We start from the raw sequence: 22,524 nt of genomic DNA, 5'->3' as shown, positions 1-22,524 counted from the left end.
CTAACCTGATTTTATCTTCTGGAAGTAGTCAGTCATATATGGATTTCAGCGGGGCCTTTGACAAAAGTTCCTCATGTATCCTTATGGGTAAAATGGGTAGCCATGGCCAATGTGATGGTAGTACAATTTGTAGATTCACATTTGACCTAAAGAGCAGTGATTGACAATCAGTTTTTTCACATGAAGAAGTTGCAAAAGGGTTCTATCTTGTCTATCAGGGCTTTAGGTGAAGGCATATTTAGCCTATATATCAAATTTTAGAAACTTAAGATTTACATCTAAAAAGAACATTGATCTAGTTTCACCCCCTCATTTGGCAGATAAGGAAACTGAGGTCCATAGACTTTATACAACAGAGCCAAGATTCAAGCCCAGGTCCCCTGTAGCTAGTGACTTGCACATGAGAACACTTTATGTGAATTGAATTGAACATCTAATCGATATAGATTGATGCATGAAGGCTTGATAATGGTTTATTGTTAAGTTAATCCTTCTTCCACCATCCAGAGATTTGCATTTAAGCTTGGGACACAATCAAGAGGGATGACCGATAACTGAATTTTAGGTGCCATAGCAAATCAGTGAGGAAGAGATATTTGGAGGCAGGAAAATCGAAGTGTCTTTCAAATTGTACATACTATGTAGTTCTCATAGGATAGTATGCTAGACCCAGTAAGGATGTTACAGATCAGATACTCCAGTCCTTTGATTATAGAGTGGAAGAAACTAAATCCCAGAAAGGCAAAGTAATTTGTCCAAGATTGTCTAACTAGTCTAGTTTGTGAAATGAGACATCCCGGGATGTCAACCTGGGAAGCTTTTCAGAATGTAAACCAGCGTTGCCATTGAATTCAAAGCTATTTCTTGGCCATAGAGATTAGGAGCAGAGTTTTTATGATCTCTTCTCTCATCCTTCATCATCCTAGGGCTATCTCATAAAACATCAGCGATGAAAAGGATTTGAGGAGTCAGCTAGTCCAAAGTCCTCATTTTACAGATGGAAACTAAGTCCCAAAGAGGGGAAATAATTGATCTCAGGTTTCCTGTGTGCCAATCTTTCTTCTAAACTTTGGTAGGCATGAAAAAAGGAATAATTGATAGCTGGATAAATCTGGAATCAGTTCAGATAATATACACTGGAAAATTTTACAGATTGTTCACTGAGTTCAAAGACTTCTTTTGACCACATTGATTTTAAGTAACTCAAAAAATTGTCACAAATCCTCCTTTTATTCTTCAGAACCTTAAGAACCTGGGAGAGCTAGACCAGCCCTCTCAGACTCTAGAATCTAACAATAAGTCTTCATGCTTTCAACCTCTCCACTCTGAGTCCTTTCCCCAGGTCTTAGTTGTCCCTCCACCCGATTTTTTCATTATTTTAATAGATATTAGAAGCTGTTAACTAAAGAAAAAGAACCCTAATTTTAGCATTTCAGATATCTATCAAGAAAGAGACTTTAGGAGGCAGAGGATAATTCTAAGAGACTCTGAAATTTCTCATTTAAGTGGCAAATTATCCTCCCAGTATTTTAAGATGATGCTCTGGAGAGCTATGGCAGGACCTCTTCCTGGAAGCCTGGTGGTGCTTAGGAAGTGACTCTGAACTCTCCAGGACAATAGCAGCCCAGCACCAGCCCCCGGGCTAAAATATCGGACTATCCCTCCGGGGGCTCATCGCCAGAATGGCTGCATTTTTCAGCCATGGCACCTCCTGTAGACTGTTTACTAGATGTCTGGGGCTTTTGTATGTCGGTGAAGAGAGAGCCCCGACCTACACAGCCACGGCTCCTTGAAATAATGACTGAAACGCTGCATTCTGATGCCTGCGATTCTTTATTTGTTTGGGTTATTTTTAAGATCTAACTTAATCCAGAACCCAGAGTCCGATGTCCTTCTAAGTCCAGCCTACTTCAGGACCGGAGCCCAGGTTTTCCAAAGCCCCATCTCCTTTAGCTCCCATAAGCCTGAAGTCTTTTCAGGCTTGCCCCTAATTTCTTCCCCACCGGCGCCTGCCGCGGGCTTTCCTGACCCGGTTCTGCCGGCATCAGCTGTCCGGCTGGTTTTTTTGGTTTCCTTTTTCAATGGAAGACACGGGACCGGGCCGGTTCCCCAGCAGAGAGGTGTGAAAAGCTAGCCTGAGATATTTGTGTGTGTCCCGTGCATATGTTATCACGCTTCACTGTTGTGTGTCTTTCGTTGCAGGAAATTAAAATGCATGACTGATAGCGAGTCTGTTCCACCCGACTGGCCTTATTATATAACCATTGATAGAATACTGTCCAAAGTCACTGAATACAATGACGTGAAACTGCAGGAGAGCCAGCAGCCGGGGCCTTCCACGTCCCAGACCGAGGCGTCCCTCTCGCCGTCCGCTAAGTCCACCCCTCTGTACTTACCGTATAACCAGTATTCATATGAAGGAAGGGAGGAGTGCTACGAGGAAGACCACTCCGAGAGCTCCTCCAGCTTACTCTCTTTTAAGTTAAGGTAGTGTTTGCATTTGTTCCTTTTCCAACCCTCCCCTCCGAGCAGGATGGTCAGGCGGAAGGGAAGCATGGGGGCCGGGTGGGCCGGGGTGGGGACCCTCCCACGGGGCTCTTCCCCGCCAGCGCGGCGCTTGGGAATGGTAGAACGAACACCGCGTGTGGAGTCAGAAAATCCGAGGTCGGAGCTTGGCTCCGCTGTGTGCGGTGACCCTGAGCCCCGCGAGCCTCAGTTTCCCCATTTATAAAATGAAGGAGCCGAACTAGATCTGGAAGGTGTCTTCCTGCCTAATTGTGCTGGGAATCCCATCCCTCCCACGGCGGAAAAGTGCCAGCCCCGCCGCCGGGAATAGCTGCCACCTTCGGTGTTTCAGACAAGCCATTCCTTGGGAGCCCGCTATTCCACGCCCCTTGCAGTTGTGTCGTGAGGATGGAATGAGATCACGCCTGTGCTTTGTCAGCTGCATTAAGTAGATTTTCTATGATTACCATCAGGCTGGACATGCCTGGCAAATTTCTCTCTGTACCATGAAATCGCCATCTCGGGTCTGGGCAAATCAGGCAAGCGATAGAGTGAAGGCTCAGGGACCCACCACCACCGCTGGCTCTGGCCGCTGAGGGCTGGAGTCCTGCCTCAAGCCAGTTGTCTGGGCTTCCCTACAAGGAGCCATGATCGTAGCCCATGAACCCCCAAAAGGGTAAATAAAGTGGGGATGATGGCTGGGGCCGAGTCTTGAGGAGCTGGACTGAGGTAAAAGCTTGTCCAGCTTCATCCCTTCAGCAGTAACCTAAGGAATTTAGTACCTTTACATTTTAATATGTATTTTAAAATATATTTTTATATATTTATATATAATATGTTATATATTTATATATTAATGTATATTTATTTATATTTACATATATTTAATACATATTTAACTCCTTCCAACTCCTCCAAGAGGTAGCAAAAGTGTGATATAGAGAAATACAGGCTTCCCAGGTCAGATTTATAAGAGGAGGGAAGGAGAGGCAGGGAGCTCAGGTGACCTGGGGGGAAAGACCTTGGTATCTGACTCCACAAAACCAGTCAGATGGACCTAACCTCCACAGGGTCTTGGGTTTGTGTGGTAAATGGAGAGAGAAGGCAGCGTCTTGAAAGTATGCTGTCATATTCACTAAGAGCTTATTATGGGCAAGGCCCTCAGCACTATGGATATTACTAAGTATAAAATATAGTATAACTTTTAAGTGGAAAGTATGGCATGTTATTAAGAACAGAGAAAGAAGAGATAGATCATTTCTTTTTGGAGTCAAGAAAATTTCATGTGGAAAAAAAATGATTTAGCTTGAGCTTTGAAGATAGAAATAGGACAAATAGATGTGGTAGGAAGGGCAATCCAAGTAACAGCAATGTCAAATGAAAAGGAATGGACAAAGTGCAGAACATAATTCACAAAGGCTGACTCAGCTTGGCTGAGACTTTGGGTACATGAAAGGAAGTAGAAGGAGATAATCCTAGAAAAGAGGTTGGGCCATATTCTGAAAAGGCTTAAAGGCCATGATACAGACATCCTCTGTATCTAAACCCAAACCCAGAGGCTCAGACACAGGTAGATGAGATCAACTTCTTAATGGTCAGTGTCATTTGAAAGAGTTTGACCCTTGTTCCTCTCTGTACGATTACTGGGCTATCTCTTGGGATCAGTGAATCATAAGATCTAGGATTAAATCTTAGCTTTCCCATTTACAACCTGTGAGGCTTGGGAAATCCCTTCTCTCTGGGCCCCAAGTGTCCTCATCTATAAAACTATCAACTAAACGAGCTTTGAATTCTCTTGCAGGTCTAATGATGGATCTGTCTGTTCGTTTCTCATCTCTTCTCCCTCCTCGCTCTTCCCCTCTCTTTTCCTCTTTTCCCTTTTCTCTTCTTCCTCTCTTCTCTTCTCTTCTCTTCTCTTCTCTTCTCTTCTCTTCTCTTCTCTCTCTTCTCTTCTCTTCTCTTCTCTTCTCTTCTCTCTCTTTCTCTCTCTTTTTCTCTCTCTCTTTCTGTTTCTTCTTTCTCTCATCTGTCTGTCTCTCTCTGTCTCTCTCTTCCCCTGTCTCTTCTTTCTCTTTCTCTGCCTCTCTCGTCCTCCTTTCATCCCTTCCCCACTCTCTTTTTATCCACCCCAAGAACTGAGTTGTTAAGTCTTTACTGAGAATATTCATTGTTTTGTATAAGTGTGCTGTGATGGATACAGGAAGAGAAACTTATGATCTGATTGAGGAAAAAAGTCAGTATGATCAGAGAATAATATGAGACAGAACAAAAGCAAGCCGTGTGCCCCAAATTCTAATGCTAGGACGTTGGATAGGGGAGAGAAGAGAGTCAGTTAAATGGTGGTAAAAGGCTTCCCTGGTTGGAGAGTCTCCTGGGCTCCCCACCTCCTGTTGAATGAATGATCAGACCCTTGTCTGTTCCCTGTCCTTCTCTTTCGTCTTAGATTAGATATAAGACAAAAAGTGCCACCTTCATTCCTATTAAAACACTGAACTTGACATTCCAGACGGCGCAGATCCATTTGGTTTTGTCTATTCCCCACTCCTTCTTTCAGCCAGCATCATGGAGACCTGCAGACATTCCTCCTCGTCTGATGCCTCTGGGGAGTGGTAGGGAGTTCTCTCGGGCCTGCTCTCCCAGTCTCACTGCTCCCAAGGGTCTCTCTGCTCCCAGGGGTCTCTCTGTTCCCAGGAGGTCTCTCTGCTCCCAGGGGTCTCTCTGTTCCCAGGAGGTCTCTCTGCTCCCAGGGGTCTCTGCTCCCAGGGATCTCTCTGCTCCCAGGGGTCTCTCTGCTCCCAGGGGTCTCTGCTCCCAGGGATCTCTCTGCTCCCAGGGGTCTCTGCTCCCAGGGATCTCTCTGCTCCCAGGGGTCTCTCTGCTCCCAGGGGTCTCTCTGCTCCCAGGGATCTCTCTGCTCCCAGGGGTCTCTCTGCTCCCAAGGGTCTCACTGCTCCCAGGGGTCTTTCTGTTCCCAGGGGTGTCTCTGCTCCCAGGGATCTCACTGCTCCCAGGGGTCTCACAGAGAGAATGCCTTGTGTGCTTGTGGCTGTTGCTGAATGGATGCTTCGGCATATACCAGCGGCATATGGATGCCAACGTTCTCTCCCACTTCCCAACCATTGGGTCGGAGCCTTTAGAACTTAAAGGGTTTGTGAAACGGCTTAGTCCAACATTATGCAAGAAGAAACTGCCTCAGAATAACAGAGATAGGGCTGCGTTCCAGCAAGGACTCGGGTGGCTTGTCAAGCGTCCAAAGGAAAGTGTCTCCCAGGGGAATGGTTTTGCCATCAGGCTACATGGGATTCAGCTGAAGGAACTGGAGACATTTAGTTTGAAAAAGCAAAGGCTTGATAGGAATCAGATAATTGTCCTTGAGGGCTAGAAGATTTGTCCTTCGAGAGTGGAAGGCCCCAGTTGGTCTGAGAGACTGGCAGGTCTGAGCTTGATGTTGGGAAAACCTTCACAGGGCACTGAAAAGCTGCAGTGGGCTGCCTTGGGACCCTCGGTAGTCAGGCGTCCCGCGTGTGGTGGAGGGGACCCTCATCCTGATGTGGTAGCTCAGATGCCTCTGAGGTCCCTCCAGCTGGAGGATGCTGCTGAATAACTAGATTTAGAGAGTGGTGAATAATGAATCAAGGACAACCTAGAGTGAGGGCTTCCATAGAGCATCACTGGGCTTTGGTCTTTTTTTTTTTTTTTTTAATTTTTATTTAATAATTGCTTTATATTGACAGAACCCATGCCAGGGTAATTTTTTTACAACATTATCCTTTGCACTCATTTCTGTTCCAATTTTTTTCCCCTCCCTCCCTCCACCCCCTCCCCTAGATGGCAAGCAGTCCTTTATATGTTGGATATGTTGCAGTATATCCTAGATACAATATATGTTTGCAGAACTGAACAGTTCTCTTGTTGCATAGGGAGAATTGGATTCAGAAGGTATAAATAACCCGGGAAGAAAAACAAAAATGCAGATAGTTCACATTCGTTTCCCAGTGTTCTTTCTTTGGGTGTAGCTGCTTTTGTCCGTCATTTATCAATTGAAACTCAGGTCTCTTTGTCAAAGAAGTCCACTTCCATCAAAATACATCCTCATACAATATCGTTGTCGAAGTGTATAATGATCTCCTGGTTCTGCTCATGTCACTTAGCATCAGTTCATGTAAGTCTCTCCAAGCCTCTCTGTATTCATCCTGCTGGTCATTTCTTACAGAACAATAATATTCCATAACATTCATATACCACAATTTACCCAGCCATTCTCCAATTGATGGGTATCCATTCATTTTCCAGTTTCTAGCCACTACAAACAGGGCTGCCACAAACATTTTGGCACATACAGGTCCCTTTCCCTTCTTTAGTATTTCTTTGGGATATATGGGCTTTGTTCTTAGTAGCAGGAAATGTCTTCTCATATCTCCTCTCAGGGGCCAAGCTCATTTTGATAATTTATCAACCAACATCCATTTTCAATTGTCTTGGGGTTGTAGAAATAGTAGAAATGTGATATAAAAAGATTTCAGAAGGATAGGATAGGTTCAAGCTGTGGAAATTAACAAAAAATTTGTTAAGGATAAAAAATTGAGTCCTACATTTGGTTAATTAAAAAAATCAAATGTACCAGTATAATACACGAGTGGAAAATTGTGTGAAAAATGAAAACAAAACTAAACAAATCTTGAGAGATTTACATACGGGATTGTAAATTTAGTAATAGCCAACATATAACTTGGCAGCCAAAAAAAGCGATGTGTTCTCGAGGCACATTAATATTGGTATATCAGTATCCAGGATGGGCAGGTAATAGCTGTACTGTCCTCCAGAAGAGCATGTGAAGATCACTTGGAGGAAATGGAGATACTTAGGAGGGAGAGAACAGAATAGTTGTTTTCAAGTGTTTGAAGGACAATCTTGTGAAAGAGAAATTCTAATTATTTTACTTGAACCCAGAAGGCAGAAGTAAGAGCAATGAAGGATGAGTTTGGAGAGAGTCTAAAAACTTTCTGGCAGAGCTTTCCAAGAATGAATTAAAGACTGGCTTTGGATGATAAGTATCTGAATCCAATCTATACTATTTCCAACCTGGCTTGATAGAGTCCCTTAATCTTTGGGGGCTTTAGTTTCCTCACTGATGAAATGAGTCTAAACTAGATGACTTCTACAGTTCCTTTGGTTTTAGATCTAGTGATCAGTGGAGTTTCCCCTCTCTGGAGGTTTTCAGGTGAATATGAGATGATGCACTTGTCAGAGAGGTAACAGAGAGAGGATTTCTGTTTGGATAGTAGGTGAATTGGATGACCTTGAAGGTTCCAATCTGGGATTCCATGAGCCTTTTGGCTACCTGTATACCTTAGGGATGGCTCTCTAGATCTTACCCATAAGGAGATAATACTTCCCAGTACCTTGGAAAGACAGCTTAGATTTGGTCAGTGTTAAAAGCATTTTGTCTGGTTGCTATTCCCTCTGGATTCTGACCATGAGAATAATTTTTAGCCAAATAAGGCTTGATGTCATTCCCCTAGGTGAAAGGCACAGAATTATATAATCTAAAAAGAAAAAGAAAAAATGTTCTCTGCAGCATGCTGCAAATGAACTGCAAATCTTGTTTCCTTGCTGAGAATAATAATAATTTCATAAACTATGCAAACAGAAAAAAATGACGATCCTCTGGGTAAATGTTTGCTCTTGGAGATAAGGCTTCGGAGAAAAGAGCCAGCTCTGGAAAGGTTCTTTTCTGAACCTGGAGCCAGAATGAGATGAACAGCTCCCAGCCAGACTCCCAGCAGAAGCATTAAATGGGAGACTGTAGAAGCAGCTTTCCTTTTCAGCCTCCTTAAACACCTGGCTGATGCTGGCTTTTGTGGAAAATGATATTTATTCATCTTCTAGGGCTGGAAGTCAGTACATATCAAGGACTTTTGGGAGTTGCTGGGGATCTGATTGATGGGGGTAAAGTGGAAATGAAACAGCAGCTAATGTTCTGCTAAATGAGGTGGATGGTGTTTGTCTTTCAGGTTCCCCAAATCCCCTTTCAACTTCATTTTTGGTTTTTCTCAGATCCCCTCCCTGCCTTGCACTATCAGATCCATATTGAACCTTGCTCCCAGTCCCACTGAGCCTTGCTCCCAGTTTGTCCCCCTTTTTAGACAAATGGAGGAAGGAATAACTGGATGCTGGAAGAATGAGACAGGCTGGGAAAAGGATGAGGAGAAAGAGGGATTTGGCCATTATGACAAGAGGTAGTGTTAGGAAGGTGACTGGACTGCGGGTCCACTTGGTGATCTTGGGCCATTTCCATCCCTTCTTTAGAGCTCAGTTTCCTCTGTAAAGTGAATAAGTTAGACTAAACGATCTCTGAAGGCTCTTTAGCTTACATTTTTAAATTTTATGACATCACATGTTACCACTTTAGGGAACTATATGCCAAGTGAATAACTCAACTAGACTGAGGAAGTTGCTGTACTGCCCAATTAGAAGAGCTTATTCAGGTACAATAATGATAAAACATAAGCACATAATGGGTTTTTTCCCCTATGTTTTTCCTTGTAATTTGCATAATCCTTGTACAAATCCTGCCCTGCTGTGCCTTTTGGAATAGTCATGGAATATTTGTTCCGTAAACTGTGCTCATTCATCATCTACCTAACATGGAAAGTTTAAAGAGTTGAACATGGCTTTAGTTTCTAGGAATAGGAAATTAGACAGAAGATCACCTAGAAAAGATAGAAACTCAAAATTGGAAGGATCCTTAGTTGTTATCATAGTCTAAAGCCATAAATAGTGCAATAACTCTACAACATTCCTAATGGTAGCATTCAGCTTCTGCTAAAAAATGCTTTCAGTGATGAGAAACCCGCTATCTTACTTGGCAACAATCTATTCTTTTTTTGAAATGCTCTCATTATTTGCAAGTTTTTCCTCATGTTGAAGGGAAATCTATCTTTTTAACTTCTACCTTTTCTCCTAATTTTACAGTCTGGTAAAACAAAATAAATCTAGCCTTTTTTTTCCCTTGTAAGACCATGATTCTTTAGATTATACACTTCAAGTTTCTCATATAAAAAGCTTGGGTTAAGGCATTTGAATGACATAAGTAGGTTTTAAAATTATTACTTCTATGTCTAATGGCCCAGTATAAATATTGAGTATTCACTATAATGCAGTCAACCTGACCTGTCACAAAATAAATATGTGTATAGCATGGAGGATAGAATTTTCTATCATTTGAACATGAACATTTTTTTTATTTAAATTTTTTCCCAAATTACCTATGAAAATAATTTTTATTATTTGTTTTAAAAAAAATTGAGTTCCCAATTTTCTTTTTCCTTTCTTCCTCTCCCTTGCTACTCACTGAAAAGGCAAGCAATCTGATATAGGTTATATATGTACAGTCATGGAAAACATTTTCATGTTATATTGTCTTAGAAAACAAACCAATTCTCCCCCCTCCAAAAAAAAAAAATAAAAAAGTAAAGAAAAAGTATACTTCAATCTACATTCATACTCTAACAGTTCTGTCTATGGAGATGGATAGTATTTTTCATCATAAGTCTTTCAGAATTGTGTTGGATCATTGTATTTCTGACTATAGCTAAGTCACTCAAAGTTGATCATCATACAATAATTCTGTTCTTGTATGCAAGATCTCCTGATTTTGCTCATTTCACTTTGCATCAGTTCACCTTTGAGGTTGTTCTGAGAGCATCTTGCTCTTCATTTCTTACAGCACAGTAGTTTTCCATCACAACTTGTTCAGCCATTTCTCGATAGATATTCCGTTCAATTTCACTTTCTTTGCCACGGCTAAAAGACCTGCTATAAATATTTATGTACATAAAGGTCCTTCCTCCCCCCCCCCTTTTTTTTGTTTTCCTTGTCTCTTTGGAATACAGGTGTAGTAGGATTATCATTGGGCCAAAGGGTATGCAAGGTTTCTAGTCCTTTGGGCAGAATTCCAAATTGTTCTCCTATGTTTAGTTTCTAAGGACAACCAAAATAAATACTAAATAATAAAAAACAATAAAAAAAAAGTGGGGGAATCATACCCTCTAACTTATTTTTAAAAACCTATATGAAATCTTGTCCCCTTTGGCCCTGTATCTATTTCCTTTTTTCCTTCTAAAAAAAATAGTTGTAGACAGTGAGTGTATAGTCCTGGTTCTGCTGATTTCCTTCTGAAGGACTTTCTATAGTTTTTCAGATACTTGAAGATTCCTGTCATGTCTATCATAGATCTCCATCCCAGCGGACCTAGTACCATCTTATTCTCCCCATTATGGATGTTTTTCAGTTTGTCATTGTCCTTGCTAAAATATGGCCCCCAGAATTGAATATAATACTTATGAATATTGGTGATTATCACTTCCCTTATTCTGGGCACTGTGGTTCTATTAATGCAACTTAAGGTTAAGTTTTAGTTTTGGCTGCCATATTCATAAACTTTAAGTCCACTGAGACCTCCCCCCCTTACTTTTTTCTTAAGTACTTTACTCTAATCACCCTCCTTTATTCTATACACACATGGAATAATTTTTGAACCCAACTGTAGATCTTTACATTTATCTTTATTAAATTTCATTTTATGTTTGACCCATCACTTTAATCTGTTGCAATCTTTTTTGATCTTGTTTCTGTTGTACGTCGTGTTAGCTATCTATATCAGCTTTGTGCTATCCTACAGATTTTATCCTGCTCACAGACAAAAATATTGGGCAGTGCAGGACCTAGGACTAATCCGTGAAACTCTGCACTGGAGAGTACTTTCAGTTTAAGGTTGAACCCTTAAAGAATTCTATTTGGGTTCAATCTTTCAATCAGTTCTAAATATAACTGTCTTTAGTCTGCCCCTGGTCAGCTTGCTCAATAGTATACTTGCTCTCTTAGCATATGTGAGGAAAGAGAGACTCAGAATGCAAATAATTTGTTTAAGTAACACAGCCAGGATTCAACTCAGTTCTTTGGGCCAAGTCTGGTTTCTTTCCATTATACATTTTTTTACTATGCCCTTGCTGAATCATCCCAGGCAGATAGTCACCGAGTCTACTTAGCGTGGATGTTTTTAACCTTTTTGTGTGTCATGGGTCCCTTTGTCAGGCTGGTAAAGGTTATGCACCCCTTCCCAGAATAAACTACATAAGATCGATTACAAAGGAAATCAGTTATACTGAATTCATATGTATTTTTCCCCATCCAAGAACATGGATCCCTTTGAAATCTATCAGGAAGACCTGAATTCAAATCCAATCTTTAGGATCTTATCGGATGTGTGAGTCACTTAACCTCAGTCAGCCCCAGTCTCAGCATTGGGCACATCAGCAAGATCTGAAATCCCAGGAGAACTTTCTGTAACTCAGAGCGCAAGAATTCCTGAGTTTTCAGCAATTATTGAAATATGCCTAGAGACAATCTTTGGATCCTGGACAGTGGGATACATAATTGATTCAACTCCCTATTATTAACACAATAAACAACCCCACACTGAGGAGATTTCCAACAAAGATTTGGAAATTAAAATTCCAATGCTGATGGCAAAAAATATAATTTACAATCCAAATATGTATTCAATTACAGTTACCCAGAGAGAAGGAAAACAAGAGAAAGCCGAGCAAAAAAGTCAGGAGATTTATGACCAATTGTTGCCCACTTAATCTAGCCTAATTACCCACAGTATTATCACCTAATAGGCTGATTGTTTGAAAGCCTCAGATTTCTGGGACCACATTACTACATTTAAATGTGTGTTATTGCTCTGCCCTCCCACTGATACTGTAAATTAAGGTCTCTGCTCCGATATTTGTTCTTCTGCCTGGGAATGAAAGGGACCTCCAAGCCCAATTGGACCAGATCCTTGTCTCTAGGGCTCCTACTTTGTTTTTAAATGGAGAAGACAAATAGTGTGCATTGGAAAGACATTTAGTCTGGAGTCAGAAGACCTCTATTTGAGTCTCAGCTAAATAAGACTGGGAATAAAATATCACCTTCCTGATGTTCTGGTCCTCTTGGAGAATGGAGGACAAACAACTACAGGTTTTATTAGAGATTTTATATAGCCACCGATAGGAGCTGGACTCTACCAAGACTTGGATGCAAATCTTGCCTTAGATATTCACTGGCTGTGTGATCCTGGGCAACAACACACTTAAATTCTTTGTGCCTCATTTTCCTCAGTAAAGAGAAGGAGTTGGTTGGACTTAAAGGGGTTGATTTAAAAAAAAAATCTATAAGGAAAATTATTTTCCCCTTTCCTAGAAGCAATAATTAACACTCCCTTCTAGTGGGAACCATTTTCCTTTTGGACTCACAAAATCCTCAAGACACAAACCCCCAGTGAAGGTGACAAGGGGAACCCCGAAACTCTTTCTCTCTCTCTCTGACTTTGGGGGGGAAGTCTAAGCTCTTCCACTCCTAGCCCTATTGAGTTGGAATCTCCAGCTCTGGCTAAGTAGAAATGGGCCTGCACTCACTCAACTAGTCCCACCCAGATAACAGAATCACTTTATCTTGATTCTCTGGGATGGGTCTCTCAAGGGAGCACTTAGCGTTCCCCACAAAGTCAGAGAGAGAGAGAGAGAGAGAGTGTTGGGGCTCCCCTTGTCAAAGGCATAGGTCTAGGTTGTTCTGTAATTCTTTCTGATTAAGTTCTTCCTTCAACATTGAGCCTGCACAAATAGTTAGTGTATATGTTTTTCTTAAGAGATTATTAAAGCTGGAAATTGGTCTTCTTTCTCACCTTTTCCCAGGATTGCTCTGGAGCCCACCCTGTTCCTATTATCAGTCATAATCAGGTCAGTTTTTGCAGACTATCTTGTTAGCATAGATTGATGTGAAGCTGGAATCCACTGTTAATCTAGTCATCCTGTCTCCCACTTCTGAGACTGTCTTGATTAGTATATCTTTATTTTTTAAATTAAAGTTTTTTATTTTCAAAATATATACATGGATAATTTTCTTGTTTTATTATACCTTTTTATTTACAAGATATGTGCATGGGTAATTTTTCAGCATTGACAATTGCAAAACCTTTTGTTACATGGATAATTTTCAACATTCACCGTTACAAAACCCTGTGTTCCAATTTTTCTCCTTCCCTCCCTCTCCCAGATGGCAAGTGATCCAGTATATCTTAAACAGTGCAATTCTTCTATATGTAGTTCCACAAATATCATTCTGCACAAGAAAAATCAGAAAAAAAGGAATAAAATGAGAAAAAAAAACCCAAAATTAGCATATCTTTAGACAACCCAACTCCTTCTGGTTCTTCTCCTTACTCCCTAGATCCTGCCACCCTGCCTCAGTTTCCCCCAAAAAGCACCTTAGTCAGGATTGGTGAAGTCCTTGAGCTATTTCATGTAATAAAGGCAAACCTTTGTAACTTGTGACTTGATTTCTTCATGTTGATTGAACTCTTTATTATGCTCTCCCAAATCTGTTTCATAGGGTGCCTATTAGTATTTCAGCCACCTAAGAGTACAGTTCAGTTGTTTTTCAGTCATGTATAGCTGTTTGTGATTTATTTGGAGTTTTCTTGGCAAAGATACTGGAGTGGTTTGCCATTTCCTTCTGCAGATCATTTGATAAATGAGGAAACTGAGGCAAACGGGCTTCAGTATTCTGTAGCTTGACCAGGGTCACACAGCAAGGAAGTGTCGGAGGCTGGACTTCAGCTCAGGTCTTCCTGACTCCGTCCCGGAGCTCTGTCCACTGCCCCACCTAGTTTCCCCGAGAGTGGGAAACCAGTGAATAGTCATGAAGAACTGTTCCCTTTGGGGGGTATGAGGCAGGGGGTGGGGTGGGAATGTTTGCTGTCTAAACAGATGGTGGGAGTGACAATACAGGGTGTTGTATGGGGTACACAGATGCTGAAATCAGTTATTTTGTAAAAGCCCAATTATGTTGTAACTTCCAGATCCACAAAACCTAGAAGCACTTAATGGATTTTTCTTTTTTCATCCTTCACAAAGATATATTTATTGTGTTATAAATAGCATGGGGGAAAAAAGATCTCTGTGAATAGAACTTTCTGCTAAATGCATGCAGGGCAATATGCATGTTGGAATAGGTGGGGCAAAATCATGGTAACTGGGAAAGGGCAGAGGGAGAATGTTTTAGGTGGCTAGTTGAGACCAAGAAGACTGGACCTGTGGCTTTGATGGAATAGGTTCTGATCTTTGTGGAAAGTGGGTTACCTGGCCTGGCGAAATTCTAAAAGTGATCCCCACCCACCTGAATCTCCAGGCTGTGGGAAAACTACCAGGTTCCCACGGGAAACTCCCCCTTCCAATTGTTCTGGGAATCACTTTGGTCTGGGAAACAATCACCACCCTTATTGATTTGGAAATTAGCCCCTAATCGCTCTCAAGCCCCAAACTATAAAAGGCTAAATAAAAAACCAGACTCTGTACCCCAGATTTCATTATTTTCCTAACCAGGAAGCGGTGCATTTAGGGAAATAATTTGTGACTGAAATAAACCCATTTTTGCCAAAAACCTCACTTGGAGATTGGAATTGCAAAGCTGGGACACTGGCCTGGGGACCCCTATTGCTTTTAGGGTCTCCTCACCCTTCAACAACTTCATTGGATACTCCCAGGTTAGAATCTTGATCTCTCTAGCTTCTTCTCGACAACTTATAAACCTTAAAGAATCTGTCTCCCTTTCTTTCTCCCTCTAAATGTCACTCAAGAAAGTCATATAACCCTGCCTGATTCTACAACACATTTATATTATCTAATATCAACTGAGTCCTAACTACTGCATAGCACTCTGCTTATTCTTTCCTGATTAACTCTCTTATCTTATTTCCCCTAATGGCTATTTTAAATTATCTCTTCTCCCTCTAAGCCGTCTATATCTTCTCATCCCTACTCAACAAAGGACCCACTTTTCTATTTTATTTAGAAAATAGAAACCATCCATTATGAATTACTTCTTTTTCCCTATTCTGTAACTTCAGAACCCTTCATCACTTCCCACTTCCTTTTTCTTTGCTACAGTCTCAGAGAAAGAAATAGACTTTCTCCTTGCCAAATTTGACTCTTCTACTTGTGTGCTTGATTACATCTTCTTCCTGCCACATGGAAGTCTTTTGAATCTTTATGATTGCCTTCCTCCACATCATCTCTCTTTCCTAGCCTGTTGCCAACTAACATAACTTTCCTTCTTCCCCCAAATCCTTACAAAATCTGAACTTGACTCTGCTATCCCCTCAAACTATTTTACTGTCTCTCCTTTCATAATCCACATGAATTTCATTTACTTCTCAGTCTCAGGCAATCTGACTTCCCTCTCCCTCTCTTCTTGGAGCAGCATCCTCAATTGTCATCAGTGACCAGAGCTGCTAATGCTTGGGTCCTATCTCAGTCCCCTTTTATCCTGACTTCTCTGAGGATTTTGACCCTGTTGACCTTCCTCTACTTTCTCTGCTTTTTTGATTCTGTTCAGCTGACTACTACTTCATCCACCTTCTGTCCAACCATAACTGCCCTCCAGTGTTGTGTTCTGGACCCTCTTATCTCTTCACATGATTTCAACAATGTCTGTGGGTTCAATTTTCATTTTATCTCAGTCAGCTTTGATTTTTTGTTCTCCCTCATTCCCTCTATTCAAAATATTGGTTTAAAGATGCCTTTACTCTGGGCTTCCTGGCAGGTGTGGATTTCCCACCTTTTTGGCCTGGGTCACTGCATACTGTATCATCTTCCTTCCTGGATGGAAAACTCAAATCAGTATGAATTTTAGAAAAATATCTCATGACTAAAATTCTTTAACTTGGTGGAGGGACAAATAGCTGAGGAGATATAGGGTTGAAAAAGGGCTCTTGGCTAAAGATTACCATAGATTCATTCCCTAAAGACCTTTTGGTGCCATTTATAGCTACGGTATTTTGTCAAACTCTGCTTTGGTTTTCATTCTAGAATGAGTTTGATTATCTTTAAAGACCTGCTTAATTATTAACTTAAGGAGGAAGGTGAAATATTTTGAGATAGAGGGAACTGACTCTAGGGCTGAACTCAGAGGAAATACTACTTCTAGAGGGCTCTCCCTGAATGTGGCAAGATAGGACAATCCACAACAATAAGTTCATAAGCAAGGAGTAAGAACTAATGAATGAATTATCATTGAGTAGCAATCAAGGCAAGGTAGGAACCACAGAGAAGGAGACTCCTCATATCAAATTTTCTTAAAATGGGGCCAGTCTTTCATTAAAAATTGTACAAGGTATAAAAGTCCATTATCACAAGATAACAAACAAAAAGAAATTGGAAGTAAGAAACATCTCCAAAATCCAGAAGAGCAAGTTGAGTCAAGTGCTAGGTTGCAAAGGACAAAGCAAACAAGATTAGTCTGTAATAAGGCAGAAATTCAAGAAAGCAGATTTGAGCCAGATGGATTAAATTTCAGTTTGATTCTTTCAGGGCAGTGATTGTCTCTACATCCATTTGAGCACTCTAATGTTTATAGTTAATCTTACTGGCCTACCCCTATTTGCTTTTATTCTTTTATTTTAAAAACTTTATTTTTCCATTTAGTGTTATAATTAACACTAATTTTTACAAATAAGAGTATTTCAACATACAAAAAAGGTATTATATGTGAAACTATGAATTTCTGTCATGTAGTTTTCCTCCCAACTATAAGCCATTTGTTACCTTTTTTATAATTCATGTTTAATACGGTAGTTCCAAAACTGTACTGCTTGTCTGTGGCGTCTTCAGAAATTCCTTCTGCTCTCTCCTTTGATCTTTTGAACAAGAGATTCAGCTGGAAAGTAGCCTCTGGGAAAATCTGTATTTGTGCAGTAGCAGATGCTCATGTTGTGAATTGATACAATAAAGACTGATCCCCTCACCCCTTCAATAGATGTTATTATACATGAAGTAAAATCACATACACATCTACTCGTGACCCTACATTTAAAACTATCCCTAACTGGGTACTTTATTCTGTTGTCATCTCTTGGGATTGGATAATGATCCCTCATTTGAACTTGACCCGATATCATCAAATATGGCAAGCACAGTCCTTTACCCTGCAAGCTCCTTTCAGTTCACATGTCTCATAATCTGCAAAGAGAAATGGCACTTCTCTATTGTGCTGTCCATTGTGTTTGCTTTATTTAACAGATGTCCTGAAAAGTTCTGTGAAAATGATTTTTTGCAGACGGAATCACTTTAAATTCAGTAAGAGAGCTAAAGTTCCTTCTAGCTCTAAACTCTATTATTCTCACTAAAGAAACTTTATTATAAATCCTTTGCAAAGAAAACTTTTTGGAAATATTGATAATTTCCAATTTTTATATTATTTGTAAATCTCAATTTCCTCATATCAAATTTTCTTAAAATGGGGCCAGTCTTTCATTAAAACTTTAAAAGTTAAAGCAATAGTAGAAAGAGCTCAATGGCCAAACCCTTTCTGGGGTTATGGCCTGGTTCCAAGGGAGCAATCCTGAATCCATGAAATCATGTACTTTAAATCATCTATTTTAAAGTCTCCAGGAGCTATTGCTTCTAGGACAAAATACAAATTCTTCAATCTGACATTTAACATGTTCAAAATACAACTCATTCCCAAAGTCACTCTCCTTCAAACTTCTCCATTTCTTTTGAGGAGACAACCATAAGTTTGGAAGCCTCCCTGACACTTGCCTTCCTTTCCTTTATTCATATCTCCTCAGTTGCCAAGTCTTGTCAACCATACCTCCACATTTCTTGATTTCTACTCTCATCTCCATTTATTGGCTCTATTCTGGTTCAGATGTCCATTACCTTTTACCATTGAAATAGCCTTCTAATGAGCCTTTTTTCTTCTCCAAAAATTCTCCATAGTTTCTAAGTAGTTTTGACCACATTAATGCCCCCATTCAAAAATGACTAGTAGCTTTCTATTGTTTCTAAGATAAAACATACAAACTTCTTTTCTTTTTTTAATTATAGCTTTTTATTTACAAGATATATGCATGGGTAATTTTTCAGCATTGACAATTGCAAAACCTTTTGTTCCAATTTTTCCCCTCCTTCCCCCTCACCTCCTCCCCCAGATATCAGGTAGACCCATACATGTTAAATATGTTAAAGTGTATGTTAAATACAATATATGAACATACAAACTTCTTAACTAAGAAATTAAAGGCTTCCACAATCTGGCTTTCACCTCCCTTTTCCAGACTAATTTTATGTCATTCCCCTTTTTTTCCTATTCCAGTCAAACTGGCCAGGTAGATGTTTCCTACATACAGTATTCAATCTCCTTCCTCTATGGTTTTTCCCAAGTTTCCCCCCAAATCTGTAATGTATTTTGTAATGTCTTACTTTGTAAGACACCTACCTTTTTTTCAAAGCAGAGCTCAATTGCCATCTAAAATAAACCTTTCTTGGTTCTTCTAGTTATTGAGCTCATTCTGGGTCTTAAAGCAAATTTGTATTACTCTTTGTATACTTTGCAATTGCTTGTGTACTACTATAGTCCTCTTATATAATATGTGAACACCTGGAGGGTGAGGACTTTTTCCATTTTTTATCTTAGCAGCTCCCCCATCTGACACTTTGCCTTGTAAATAATAAATTTTTAATAATTGTTGGATAACTTGAGTGCAGTTAAATTAAGTAACCACTGAGCTCTAGTCTACCAGTCTACCTTTCCAGGTTTATTTTACATTGTTCTTCTTCTTCCACTCTATATTCCAACCAAATTGTCTTATTAGCTATTTCTCCAAACTCAACATTCCAAATCCCATCTTTGTTTTCAGTTTCTCGTGTCTGAGCATGAACATAGATTTACATAATCAATATTAAGGCTTATTGGACAGTGAGTCTCAAATCAAGTGTATTGTTTGACCTACACTGGGCTCTCCTGAGGTGGAGATTGAGGATAGGGCACTCCTTTGGACAAAGCCTGAAAGAGAAAGTTTTAGAGACTTGGTCACTGCCATTTCTTGTAATCCTTAGCTTCCTTCAAGGGACAGTGTAGGTCCCACCCGCTAATGGAAAGACTTTCCCTCTCCGGTTGCTAGTAATTTTTCCCTTCTCAAATTGTCTGCTTATAAGTTAGTCTCTCCTAGAATGAGTGCTTCTTTTTTTTTGCTGAGACAATTGGGGTTAGGTGACTTGCCCAGGGTCACACAGCCAGGAAGTATTAAGTGTAGAACGAGTGCTCCTCAAGGACAAGCACTGGTTTGGGGTTTTGTGTCATCAGCACTTAATGCATCCCATATAACTAGTGCTTTAAAAATAAAATTGAGTTTTACTGAATTGAATGAATGAGCAAATCCCAAACTGCTTAATCCCTTAGAAGATAAACCATTTCACTAGTTTTTATTTTTCCCCTTATTTCAGATCAGAAGAAAGACCAGTCAAAAAAAGGAAAGTACAGAGTTGTCATTTTCAAAAGAAAAAACTCAAACTGATGGAATCAATGTTGGAGGAGCAAAAGAAACTCAGTCGGGCCATGGAAGAAACCTGCCGGGAGGTGCGGCGAATCCTTGATCAGCAGAACATCATCCAGGTTCAGAGCCTCCAGCTTCAGGAGCGCATGATGAACCTGCTGGAAAAGATCATCTCCAAGTCCAACGTCTAGTTAGGGTCTCACCAGATTCTGCTGCCGGCCCGGATCCCGCCATGGACGGATCCTCTCCTGCTTTACATTGCCCTCTTCACAGGATGTGACAGAATATCTCAGAAAAAAAGGGAAAGAGAAAGCTGAACCAGCCCAAGAAATACAGCTACTATCGAGAAGCAGAAAATCCTTAATGCCCCCAGCCAAGGCCGGCCCCCCACTGCGGGCAGAGCGAAGGAGGAGGTTGTATAATTCTTTGTCTCATGGCCAGGTTCACCAGGGATGGTGGAGTTTCAGCTATAGCTACTCTTGAAGACTCGGTACTTCAATAAACTGTGGAGGAGATTTCCACCATCGAAATCCTAGCACACTGAAGTACTGAAGCTTTACATTTCACCGAGGGTTAATTGTCTTAATTATTTTTGTATTTTCAAAGTTCAAGAGACTTCTTGCAGGAACTGAATTCTTACTGTGCTATTTCTGGGTCATTCTGAGAGTGGAGGCTCGGGCAAATTTGTCACGGATCCGACTGAGCTGACCTCGGATCTGCCGGGAGAAGTCACCTTGGGAATGGGGCGTCAAGCTTGTTTCTTGTTTTGTCCAAAGGAGCGCCCTATCCTAAACCCCCACTTTAGGAGCCCCAGTGTAGGTCACCCAGTGAACTTGATTTGAAACTCAATATCTGATGGGCCTTAATCTTGACCGTGGAAATCCACGTTCATGCCCAAACAAATTAGCATTAAAAAGTACCAAGCTCACATGTATATGTATATATATGTGCACATATATACATATGTAGTAATTGTTAATACTTGAAGTTGATTTTGATAACAAATGTATAAATTTTTTTTCATTATTAAATGAAATAGTTCACTTTGAAAAAAATAAGCAATGAATGATATCACCAATAAGCTGTCTTGAATTTTTTTTCCTGAGGCAATTGGGGTCAAGTGACTTGCCCAGGGTCACACAGCCAGGAAGTGTTAAGTGTCTGGGACCAGATTTGAACTCTGGTCCTCCTGACTTCACTGCACTGTCTAGCTGCCCCGAAATTTTTAAAAAATGTATATAAGTCAAAGGGAAAAAAAAATCAAATCTCATCTTCTGAAGAAGAAACATCAGGCATCTCCCCAATTATTGTCTTGTATATTATTAAGAAAATAGCCTTTGATATATATAACTCATAAAGAGAGATGAATTGAACTACCTTTGTGTGTGCTTTTTATCCACCACTTTAGGGCCTAGGCATTTCTATTGCCTAAATAAGCATAATGATGATAAAAATAGTAGCATCCATCATCTCATCTGATTCTCACAGCTGTCCTTTGAGGGGATTATTTACATTTTCTTGAAAATGAAATTAAAGTCCAGAGAGGGGGGAAATGTCTTAATCAGGGTGCCACAGTTAATGACTAACCCACAACTAGAATCCTGATCTCCTCATTCCTAATCCAGTTTCTCCATGCACATTTGTCTAGGCCCAGAGGATACATCTCCATTCAAATTCTGTTCTGATAAATCATTGAGAAGAAAAGGGGACCCTGAATTTTCAGAGGCTATCTGTGGGGAACAATAGCTCCAGTAATTCTACCAACTAGGAAAGTCTTTGTCGGCTATCTCCCTCTGAAGACCAGTCTTAACAAAGTACATAGAGAGTCATCTCCAGAGAACCCAGCAGCCAGATATAAATTCTTTTTCCTGCAGCAGCTCATAGAGTTTATCTCTTAAAATGAGGAGGGAACCCATTCTGATAAACCCAAGGGCTTTGTGAAGTCCTGAAGAAGTGAAAAGGATTATCATCCAAAGAAAGCTTGGATTTTAATTAGCAACCTCCCTTCTCCCCGCAAAAGCAGCAAAAAGATCTTTGAAGCAGAATTGTATTGATGCAATTTTCTTCAGTGATCTCAAGTTTCTTTAATTAAAGGGTCCCCAAAACAGAAAATCCTCCTAAAAGACTATTCAATAATTGGCATAATGAGAAAATAATTGTAGTTGACATAGTTTTTAAAAGTGCTTTAGCTTTATCTCAATTGATCTGATTATTGGTTATCAATAGAAGAGCAGCTTTAAACATATTGACTTCGCATAAGAGGTATTTTTAGCTTTTGTACTGTATATTTGGGTATATTTGGTTAGCTCACTGCATCAGAGCATGATGATTAATCATAGATTTTAAGTAAGAAGAGAATTCTCTCATTCAATATAAAAATTCCCTCTACACCATCCAACCTCTACTTGCATATTCCATTATAGGTAACTCACTATGTTAAAAAAAAAAAAAAAAGAATCCACAGTATTTTGAGATAACTGGTTGTGGAATATGATCAACCTTGCAAGGCTCTAAAATTTTTTGTCATAATATTTAGGTACTATTTTTATCCTTAAGATTGCCTTTGCCACCAAAGCCTTCAGCAAGTTAATATGCACTTTGCTAGCTTGAAGTAAACAACGAAGAGATAACCTAAC

General features: G+C 40.2%; 1 protein-coding gene across 1 annotated transcript in view; it reads left to right on the top strand.

Annotated features, from left to right (window-relative positions):
- Positions 1-21,261, top strand: part of MSANTD1 (Myb/SANT DNA binding domain containing 1) — a 34,408-nt gene extending 13,147 nt beyond the window's left edge. The window contains exons 2-3 of the mRNA XM_051964994.1: positions 2,203-2,487; positions 19,839-21,261. Of these exons, the coding sequence (XP_051820954.1) occupies positions 2,203-2,487; positions 19,839-20,079 (526 nt within the window). The 3' untranslated portion in view covers positions 20,080-21,261. The remainder of the gene's footprint in view (positions 1-2,202; positions 2,488-19,838) is intronic.
- Positions 21,262-22,524: the final 1,263 nt, after the last annotated feature.

This window comes from Antechinus flavipes, chromosome 6 (genome assembly GCF_016432865.1).
Source record: "Antechinus flavipes isolate AdamAnt ecotype Samford, QLD, Australia chromosome 6, AdamAnt_v2, whole genome shotgun sequence".
In the NCBI taxonomy this organism is placed as follows: domain Eukaryota; kingdom Metazoa; phylum Chordata; class Mammalia; order Dasyuromorphia; family Dasyuridae; genus Antechinus; species Antechinus flavipes.
The sequence above is the reverse complement of the archived record's forward strand: the minus strand, read 5'-3'. Positions and strand labels throughout refer to the sequence as shown.